Source organism: Microtus ochrogaster, unplaced genomic scaffold (genome assembly GCF_000317375.1).
Source record: "Microtus ochrogaster isolate Prairie Vole_2 unplaced genomic scaffold, MicOch1.0 UNK31, whole genome shotgun sequence".
NCBI lineage: Eukaryota > Metazoa > Chordata > Mammalia > Rodentia > Cricetidae > Microtus > Microtus ochrogaster.
Genome location: NW_004949129.1, coordinates 3,622,820 through 3,633,769, shown reverse-complemented (window position 1 = coordinate 3,633,769; position 10,950 = coordinate 3,622,820). Strand labels below are relative to the sequence as shown.

General features: G+C 51.0%; 1 protein-coding gene across 2 annotated transcripts in view; it reads right to left on the bottom strand.

Moving 5' to 3' along the window:
- Positions 1 to 8,408: 8,408 nt before the first annotated feature.
- Snx11 (sorting nexin 11) overlaps positions 8,409 to 10,950 on the bottom strand; it is an 11,930-nt gene continuing 9,388 nt past the window's right edge. For both annotated transcript variants that reach the window (XM_026789900.1, XM_013354152.2), the window contains one exon: positions 8,409 to 10,219. In XM_026789900.1, the coding sequence (XP_026645701.1) occupies positions 9,940 to 10,219 (280 nt within the window). In that variant the 3' untranslated portion in view covers positions 8,409 to 9,939. The remainder of the gene's footprint in view (positions 10,220 to 10,950) is intronic.

Below are 10,950 nucleotides of genomic sequence, written 5' to 3'. Positions count from 1 at the left end.
CGGATCTCTGTGAGTTCGAGACCAGCCTGGTCTACAAGAGCTAGTTCCAGGACAGGCTCCAAAACAACAGAGAAACCCTGTCTCGAAAAAAAAACCAAAAAATAAATAAATAAATAAATAAATAAATAAATAAATAAAGTGGTGAATCTCGGAGAGAGAATGGAGCGAGGCCTGGGAATCAGCACGCTGGAGAGTGCCTCCATGAGCCCCTGGCCTGCAGTGCACGGAGTCCCAGATGGGCTGAGGAAGCGCTTTCCAAGGGGTTCTCTAATGCAGGGCTTCCCTGGTCCATTTCCAGTCTCCGGCACGCAGTCTGCACGTTGAAGAGGCAACAAAACAGTGGTTGGGAGCACAAATCCTGGAACCAGTGAACCCAGAAGTACATCTTTACCCCGTTTAGGATGTGGTGGTATTTGGTGCCTCCGTTTCTTCTGTGAAGAAGGGGTGTGCTCTATCTCAGCAGATCACTGGGTAGTTAGGAAGATGAAAGGGTTTGTCAAGTCCTGTGTACTCAGAGAAGGACCTGGCATGTGGTAACTGCTCAGTAAGGACTAGCTCTTATTGCCAGGCTCTACGTGAGAAATTTTGCAAGACAGACACCTGAGCAGCTATAGAAATTTTATACCAAAACTGCCTATTCGGAGCGGCCCTGGGTTGGCAGAAGCCACCTCAGTAAGGACCATACTATACTGTAAGTAAATTTGCATCTCACATCACCACAGAAGAGAAAGAAACCAGACAGCACGCAGGGATGCTGGTAGATCCCAAGTTTCTCAAACCGGAAAAAAAAAAATCTTATAACTACTCATTTCCAGACACAAAAATAAAAAATGGAAACAATTCTTTGTATGATGGCTAGAGAGGTGAGAAAAATGGGACAATGTGGGGTCTGCGGTGGGGGTGTTGATAAGAGAAGTATCTATAAGGTCTCCCTATTACCCAGGGTGCTAAAGGAGAGGGAACCACTAGGTGGCAGCACATGAGCAGGTGAACTAAAGAGAAGCAATTGCCTACTGCTTTAGGGACCTCCTTTGCACCAATCCCAACCCATAGGTAAGAACAATGGGTATTGTGCAGTGTTTAACACAAACCCTTCTACACCTACTCAACCTTCCTTGGAAAGCCCCCGCCCCCAAGTCCCAGTCCAGAAGACAAGCTGGCTGGCAAGAGCATGACCCTTTGAGTCAGACACCAGAAAGGGGGATCCCAGAAGAGAAAGCAAGTATCTGGGGCAGGGTGGGAAAGGGATTGAAAAAGGCAAGAGGACAGGGTAACTCCATCACCCCCTGCACTGGCCAATGCTCTTAACAGCACAGCCATTGCTTCCAGCACTGAAAACAATCCCTTGGTAAGGTGATCTCTTCTGCGCGCGTAGACCTAAAAAAACCAAACTGCAAATGTCTCCCAAACTTCTGCGCTCCACAGGTAAGGTACCATACTCAAACCTCTGGCCTTTCTAGCTGTAAAGCTCGGGGAAATGAAAGGAAGGAAGGAGAGAGAGAGAGAAAGAGAGAGAGAGAGAGAGAGAGATTATCCCTAACATATATACACCAGCAGGGGTCTTGGAAATCTGTCCTCGGCAAGGCAAGGAGTAGTGTACACACCTAGAATCCCAGCACTCTGGAGGCAGAGGCAGGAGATCATCACAGAGTTAGAGGCCATCTTGTTCTTGGGCCAGTCAGGGCTACACAGCCAGACCCTTTCTGGAGGGGAGCAAATCTGTCCTGACCCCGTTACATTGAGAAAGGACAAAGTGGGTCTGAGGGACCTGACGATACTATCCACAGGCGGCTGGAGGACATTTGTGGTTTCATGGTGGGAGGGAGTCCTAGAGGAGACCACTCTACTTTTGGGGGGTTTGTTTTGTTATCCAGCGGGGGAGAGGAGGCATCGTCATTGTTTTGTTTCTATGGGTTTATTTTTTTCCCCCAGAGAAAACTTAGAACTCTTAAGGAAAAGCGGGGACAGACTCTCAAGAGTAAGCAGGAGACCCAAGTTCCTACAGCTGGTTGAAAACTAAACCTCACACGACAGACAGACAACTCCTCCATCAACAGCCAAGGTCTCAGCTGACACCCTCAGATGGCAGCTGCCCAATCAGATTCCTGTTTGTGTTTGGTTTGTGCTAACTAACCCCCACCTCGCTGCCCGCCACTAACTGGATGACGGGGACTTTAGACCCACTGAATTAGTGGCATTACACATAGGAGGGCTTCTTAGTGGCACTAGTTGTTCTGGTGAGTGAAACAGAAGTGAAAGAGTTGTCTTTCCTTAAGAGAAATAAACCAGGTCGTGGTGGCGCACGCCTTTAATCCCAGCACTTGAGAGGCAGAGGCAGGTGAATTGCTGTGAGTTCAAGGCCAGCCTGGTCAACAGAGAGAGTTCCAGGACAGCCGGGGCTACACAGAGGAACCCTGTCCCATCCCAGTTGTGTGCAATCCTCCCCTGGCCCAAGCTGCTCCCCTGACTCAAGCTCCGTCCGCCCCCCAGCTGCCCAGGAGCGTTCTGGAAGGATGAATCTTGAGTGGCATGAATTTGCTCACTCCCAGAACAGCAGCGAAATCTGGGGGCTGACTTGGGGAAAATCGGCCTCTTCGCAGAGCTCATCACGCTGCACAGCCCAGTGACTCGAACTCATTTTCTAGTGTGCAGATGATCACGCCTCGCTCTTCCAGCCATCGCAGTTCCCAGTGGAGTCTGCAAAGACTGGGTGGGGGAGTTTGAAACACACACACAAAAAAAGAGATTTCTCTTTTTTCAAGGGATTTGAATTGTTTGCCCCACTTCCCTATCAAAAAAAAAAAACAGGTCGGGAAACATGCTGTTATGAATTGATAACCATTCTTTGAGATTACATCAATGACCTGTACTTATGGGGGGAAAGGGCATGGGGTCACGGAGCATGTGTGGAGGTCAGAGGACACCTTACTGGAGTTTGTCTGTTCTTTCCGCCGTGTGGACCCTGAGTCTCCCCCTCATCTGCACAGGCCGAGTTATTTCAAGTTAGGCCATCTCACTGGCCCTGGATGTTAAGCCGTAGATCCCTTTGGTACAATTTTTTTAAATAAATATAATAGAGGAAAAAACATTGTTAGGAGAAACATGTACAATCGAGTGGCCTTATATTTTTATAATTGAGACACCTTCCTGATGTTTTTGAGATGGTCTCACTGAAAAGCCCAGCTGACCTCAAACTTGAGATCCTCCTGCCTCTGCCTCCCAAGTGCTGGAATTGCAAGCATGGCCCACGTTACCTCAGCCCTCTTTTTGGAGACAGCATCTAAGTTGCCCAAGCTGGCCTTGAACTTATGGTCCTTCCGGCTCTGCTTCCAGAACAGCTGGGGTTACACTTGGATACCACCATGCCCAGGCCCAGACTAAGACACTTTTGAAAGTGAAGGAGGGGGTGCTTTCCTGGGATGCATGTGCACACCAAAAGCAAGGGAAACGAGCTGGGGAGCCAGGCAGGAAAGAGATGACCCAGCTCTCCTGGCACGAGGCCTGGCCATATCCCTTCTAATGAAGTCCTTTCTCCTGCAGGCCTGGCTTCTCGGTAAATCTGCCAACTAGGCTTCCTTTCCCCGATGCCCGGGCTTCCAGGGAGCTACTGTCTCTGGCATGGAGCTGTGGGGAAGCTGGCCCGCAGTCAGCAGCTGTGTGTTCTGTTCCCTCCTGGGGTCCCGTCACGATCCTCCACATTTCCACCTGGCCACGTGCCACTGATAAAGAGCATTTTGTGGCACCGGGCAACAGTAGGACACTTCCTTTGCCTCCTGTGACCGGAGCTCGTTCCAAGAGGTTTCTAGTGCTGGTCCTCCAAGAGGGCATCTGCCCGCCACTGCAGACGCTCTCCACCTGCTGGTGAGCAGCTGGCCATCCTGGATCAGAAAAACAGGCAGCAAACATTTCCCGTTCACCCACGGGCCACTTGGCCTCACTGTACTGAGCTCCAAGGTAGCTCACACACACCGTTGCTCCCAGGACTGGCACCCTCTAGGAAGGCACCTGGCATCTGGACACTTGACGTCATTTTTTCTTCAGCATCTCTAAGTTTACGGTGGCAGAGTGATGTTTCTCAGCCTCAGCATGTTGGGCTGGAGAATTTTGCTTTGTTGAGCCTGGTCTCGTGTAATCCAGGCTGATGTCAAACTCCCTATGTTGCTGACGATGCCCTTGACTTTTTAACCCTTGCCTTACCTCCCAGGCATATCTACAGAGCTGGGGACTGAACCCCAGAGCTTCCTACATGCTGGGCAAACACTGTACCAACCGAGCCGCACCCCCTTGTTTTTGATAGAAATGGGATTTCAGTCTATAGTCCACACTGTTCTGGGATTCACTGTGTAGCCCGCGATGGCCTCATACACACAGCAATCCTCCTGCTTCAGTCTCCTAAGTGTTGGGATTATGAGCACCATGTCTGGCCATAGGTCATAAAATTCTGTTTTGTTGAGGACTCCATAAGAGTCCCCGGCCATCACTATCATCTGTCATTGTCCCTGCCCCACCACCACCACCACGCTCACTTAAGACAACAAAAATGCTTCCAGACATGGCCAAATGTCTCCTGAGGCGAAAGTCTACCCCACACCCTCTTGAGAAAGGACTCAGAGCATTTGGCGCATGCTCGGAGCCAGGCCCTGCCTTCTAAGTTTGTGCAGTAGCCACTAGCTGATGATCGCAGAAGTGGTTTCTGGCAGGGCTGGGAAGACGCAGAACACAAAACCTCAGGTGCACGACTGAAGCTCCAGGGAGGCAGCTCCAGCTTCCCGTTAAACCCACCAGCCCTGCACCTCTGCAGATCTGACTGACTAGGGCCAGCCGAGGGTCCGGAGCTGCAGGCCTGCCGGTCTGGAGCTCTGCGCTTACTTCCGCAGCTCCCTGTCTCATGGCAGAAATTGGGAAGGGTAACACAGGAACGCTTGACTGGGACCGTGTGAGCAGCAATGCCACTTCCGAGCAGGAAGCAGAAACCCAACAGCATTTTTATGTGGCACAAAGGACCACGTAGACCTGGATCCCTTCAAATCCCCCTGAAGTGGGTGAGACCGGAGCACTCGGCACTGCAGGGTACTGACTGTAGCCCCCTGACAGAACAGGGAGGAGAGTCAGGACAGACTGTTGTCTCGAGGTTGTGATTTTCCTGGTCGTCGCTGTTAGCTTAGAGGAAAGTTTTCTCGTACAAAATGGCTCCCAGGAGCTCTGTCAGGAACCAAAACACAAAACAAAGAGAGAAAAAAACAAAAACAAAAAGACAACCAAAATCCACCAGGATTCTGCTCAGGAGGTGCAGAGACAGGATGGGGCTCTGGTGCTTTTGTGTTTGCCTGCGCAGCCCACACAGGAGGGCCAGCGCCTGCCGCGATGCCAGCCAGAGCCCTGTCGATGCTGCCTCCCCTGGGCACCGAAGCTGAGGCACCTGGAAGGGTTATTAGCAGGATTGGAACTCATCCCTCTGCTGGGACTTGATCATAATTACAGTAATTTTCTAACAGGCTCGGCACTAGGACTGTTTAATCAGCATCCGACTCCCCTGTGCTCTCAGCCCTCATCACTCAAGGAGAGGAGTGGGATGGCTCTTAAAGAGACAGTGCCCGCCTTTCAGCGGTTCGAACAGATGTGCCCTAATTGGCAGAATATATCTAAGTCTTGTAGCTTCAACAGGCAGGTTGCATGGGCCTCCAACAGACTGCCTGGGGCCCTCACTAGTCTAGGCCCTCTGCTGGAGGGCCCCAGGTCAGGAGCCCCCGACAAACATGACCACTAAGGGAAGAGACACAAGCTTACTGCATTGGTGGTCCTGACAAGCTGGCCCCTTTGGATTGGTGGAATGGGGGAGAGAGCTTGAAGTGCAGAAAGACTCAAAATTCTGGCTGGTGGTTTCCCATGATTCAAGCAGCTCTCAGGAAAACCCCTTACCAACTTCCCAGTAATCTTTTAACTGGGCATTCCTGTCTCCATACTACTCACTGTGAAGTCCTGGGGTGTCTCTCCTGTGCTTAAGTAGACCTATCTGCCCTCTGAACCGGAAGCAAGCAACATCAGTTATCACTCCCTGAGTCAGGAGCGCTGGCTCCTAAGGAATGTGGCTCTTGCTAGCTTTTCAAGCAGAAGTGGTCTATGTTGATGGTACCTGGAGATTTGAGGTCCCCAGCTTCTTCTCCACATCTAGTTATGGCCAGGGCGGAACTGTTTCTCTCTCAACATGATTTCTCTTACAATGTCAGGACTGACTCTGCTGGAAGGGGCAACACACAGCTGGTCTACAGCCATTTCCAACAGTGCCTCAGAGAGGAGCTGGGTGGGGGAGGATGGGGGAGGGCCTTCAAAGTGTGCTGAGGAGACCCTTCAAGAAGAAAGTAGAGTAGTAAAGAAACTAGGAAGCAGGACACTTGTCTAGACAAAAGAGTTCCATAAGTTCCGTGAGCCAGTCTACAGAGGTGACTCCCTCTGGCAGGGCTACCCTCGGGCTTAGGATCGCTGCCCACTGCCCACTTAGGAAGTGCCCAAGCCACAGTACCTATCTGCTTGGCTTCCCAGAGTCCTAGCAGAGTGCTGCTCTGGCATCCACAAAGGCCAGGCACCCCAATCCAGCACCCTTGCAGCCTTAGTGAGTCAGGCCAGGGGCTGCTCTGATCTCTGATCCCATCTCTACACTTGGAAGCACCCTTGCATCCTGGGACTACAACTCCACACCAACTTGTTAAGAATGCTAAGCAAGAGTTGAAGTATACAAACTCACCAATATGGGGCTAATTTAATTCTAATCTGGAATCGTTTTTTTTTTTTCTTTTCTTTTTCTTTTTTTTTTTTTCGAGACAGGGTTTCTCTGTGGTTTTGGAGCCTGTCCTGGCTCTTGTAGACCAGGCTGGTCTCGAACTCACAGAGGTCCGCCTGCCTCTGCCTCCCGAGTGCTGGGATTAAAGGCGTGTGCCACCACCGCCCGGCTCTAATCTGCAATCGATGCTCTCTGAACAAAGCTACCAGAAGGTAGGAGTCATTTAGAATTCGGAGGTGGGGACTTAAACCCCAGCAGCCAGAAATCTAAAGACTGTGTGAGGTTTGTTTGCCACTGTTGAGAGTTATACTATAGCCCAGGATGGTCTGGAATACCCTCTGTAGCCCAGGCTAGCCTTAAACTCACAGCAATCCCTCTTGCCTTGGCCTCTCAAGTGCTGGAATGACAGGCATGTGTGACCTGGTACCACGGAGCTTGGGAAGTACCTCCTCTAAAGATCAAACACACGGGGTATAGAAATGACACAGGCCACCCCCACGTCCTGGCCAGCCACTTAAAGCTACCTTCTGCAGTCACATTCAGCTAGAAATGGAGTACGAGGCTTCCTACCCTGCTGACTCCCATCAAACCAAACAACTCGCAGGAAACTATTTTTGCCCCAGAATTCCCCCACCTTCACTTTTCCCACCAAATAACCTCCAATCACCCCTCACTGGTCCCCGACCTCTCGCCACTCAGATGAAGGGGATGGCAGGACTTGGGTCACAAGAGTAGCTGTGACTAAACCAGGTACCAGACTAGCCTCAAACCTCAGATCAAAACAAAGAACACTTTTGATTCTAGGACACAACGCAGCGGGCCGCTCCCCACAGCCGGTGACTCATCTCTCAGGGCGAAAGCCTTCCAGTTGGGGTGGCTAGACTCTGGCACACGCTGGACAGAGAAAAATGCAAGAGAGGCCTCAGGCATCGCCTGAATGAGAAGACATTTTCATCGATGTTTGCTGTTTTTCTGGTACGTGGGCCCACGCTATTAGGAAAGCTCTCCTTCTCCGGACATCTTCTGCAGCCAATCCCCAACTCAGCACAAGGCTGAGGAGCCGGCGCCTGGCCTCGCATTAACTGAGGTGCTGTTGTATGCACTGCTGCTAATGGATCATTAAAAAAGCTGGGAGTCTGAGAAATCACAGGCATGTCTGAAGAGCGCCTGCTGTCCCAGCAGCCCAGCCTGCTGGCAGAGCTAGCTGCCTAGCACCAGCTCCAGGAGGAGAGGGAGAACAGAAGAAGGCCAATCCAGCTTGCTGCTTTTTGGCTGAGTAGGGAATTGACACAGACCACCTCCGGCTCCTGTCTGGAAGTTTTGAGATCAGAGAGCTTCAGGCACAGCTGGGTTCACAGCTGCACCATTTGGAGCAGTGGACTCATTAATATTCATGAGCCATCCCCACCAATCGGCAGAGTGGATGCCATTAGCCTAGCATCTGTCGGGTTTTGTGTGGGTTGTGTATGGAGTTTTCCCCCCTTTTAAATGAACTTCTTTTGACATTTTGGATTTGCCTCTGTAGGTTTTCTATCCTCGCTTTGCTCTGATGCATCATATAAAGAAGAGACCCAGGGGAGGCGGGCAGGAAGGAGGGATGAACACCAGCCAGGGCCTTGCATCTGCCTGTTGACAAACTTTATTTCTCTTTTAGCACCTGGCACCTCAGACAGGCTTCAAAGATGGAAGCAGCATCAGGTAAATTATACCTAACAAGGTTCATGCCCAGAACTGCAAGAAGAACTGGATCCTGGCTCTTTGGAAAACACTCCCTCCTGCAGCGGGGAACCTGAGTCTCGCACACAATGCAGGAGAGCTCCAGCACACAGTTCTATAGCGAGTGTTATTTCCATGCTGATAAATTCATGATTTATGAAAGTAGCTCCCGCCAGCTCTCATTCCCTCCTTCCCTGCTACAGCTTGTTAGACACAAATTGCAACACCAGTCTTAAATACTTGCATTTTATTTCAGGCCAATGCCCCTCAACTCTGAACTAAATGCCATGACAATCCCACAACACAGGCCGATACAGTAGTAAAAGAGCCCACAGACGGGGCAGATGGCCAGAGAGAGGACGCGCACACAACCCTAAGAGCAGAGCAACAAGGTGAGCCCGGCAGAGAGCCCACCCTAGAGCTCCAGCTACCGGCCCTGCTCTCTAGACAGGATTCTAGCAGCAGGAGAGCAGAAGCCTCAGTGTCTGAAGGAAAGCATGTGGTTCCTCGCCTCCATCCCCAAAGCCCCCACTCCAGGCTTCTAGAAATAAAGCCCCCACTGGACCCTGTGTGCCCCCACTGGACCGAGCATTGGGCTTCGTCCCTGCAACGCAACAGTGGGCACTGTGGCAGCTAAAGCCCTGGGAGTCGCTACTGGGAAAGAAAATAAGAAAGGAGCCCGCTTTACCCCTGCAGAAACATCAGCTCTGCTTTATAAGCACAAGATGGGCAGCCCAGAGTCGCCTCTGCCCAAACAAATGTCTGCGCTGTTCCCTCACCCTGGCTGCAGCCAGCCACTTCACCTGGATGGGCTCAAACTCCCTACCTGCAGCTCTCAGGCCCCACCCAACCTGCCAAGGTCTTGGAAGATATTGGAAACCCCAGCAATAAGAGCCACATCACTGCTATTTACTGAGAAGCAAGGAGGTGGTAAATAAATAAATACTCACCACCCTGTCCACACGTGGAGGCAGGCAAGAGGCCAGCCTCCCACAACCAAAATGTTCCAGGGGCTGCAGCAAAAGCTGAATGAAGCCCGTCAAGGTGGGAATATAACAGTAGGAGCATTCTGTTGGGACAGTATTCAATATGGCAGCTAAAAACCTGCCATGAAGAGGTTCCCCAAACCATTCATCCATGGCTGTGCTCTAAACAAACACCTGAAGAAACTTAGCTCCCGGGGAAGTCGATACAGTTCTATTTAACACCAAGAGCTTCTGGGCACTGCGCTTAACTTAACAAACACCAGCATGGTGCCTATTCCCGTGGAGGAGATGGAGTAGGCAGTCACAACCAACCCCTGCAGAGCAAACCTGAGAAGATGTGGACAGAAGACGCTAAACAGCCCAGCTTCCCTCACAGCTGCCCGGGGCCCATCCCATCGGGATGTGACTGTGGCCTGCATCTTCTCCACCACCCAAGAGAACCTAGATCTCAGCCACAGCTCACTTTCCCCACTCTGTGTCTGGCTGACCAGGATCCAAAGGCACAGCATGGTCACCTCCCACAGCCCTTCTCATAGGCTGGGACCCACAGAGTCCCTCATCGTGTCTTGCAGTAAGATCACAGCACGACGGTAAGGAGCTGGGTGGCAGCATGGGACTTTCCAAGGACGGACCCTCAGAGTCAATCACTGGAGCCCAAGTTCCTAAGCGGTCCTTCTCTTCTTCACTGGGAGGCGGGGAAGGAGAGCTCCTCCTACCTGACCTCGGAAGAAAACAGCAACTGGGAGGAAAAAAGAGGGAAGGAAGGATGGGCATGAGTAGAAGATAAAAATGAAGAGATAGGCATAGATACATATTGCATTCAGTGAAATTTTCAGCCACATAAAGGAACAAAGTGCTGAAAACAATAGAGCCGGCACAGTGGCATAGTGGGTAAAAGGCCCCACTGAAAGCCTGTTGACCTACTTCAATCCCAGGACCCACAAGGCAAGAGGAGAGAACTACCCAGCAAGCTGTCCTCTGACCTCTGCATGTATGACATGACAGCACATATGCACACACACTCAAACAAATAAAATATGATCTTAAAAAATTGAAGCATTACGCTGGATGGAAAAAGCCAGATCCGCCTGCCCTGTGACGCTATGTGTTTGAAACGCCCACAACAGGCAGATCCACACAGAAAGTAGACTACAGTTACCAGGGAATGGACAGCCATTGCTCACCGGGGTAGCGTTTCTTCATTTAGAGCAGGGACATGTTAACATGAGGAGGTGGCATGGTGGTGGAACATACACAATACACAAGTGAAGCCCAGGACTTCATTCCCACCCAGAATCACAAAAATTAACTAATTAAACAATTTTTAAAAGGAGCCTGGCATGGTGGTGCACACCTTTACTCCCAGTGCTCAGGAGGCAGGCAGATCTCCGTTGAGTTAGAGACCAGCTTGCACTACATAGCGAGTAGCCTAAATAATGAGGAGGTCGACACAGCTGGAGCCTCACAATA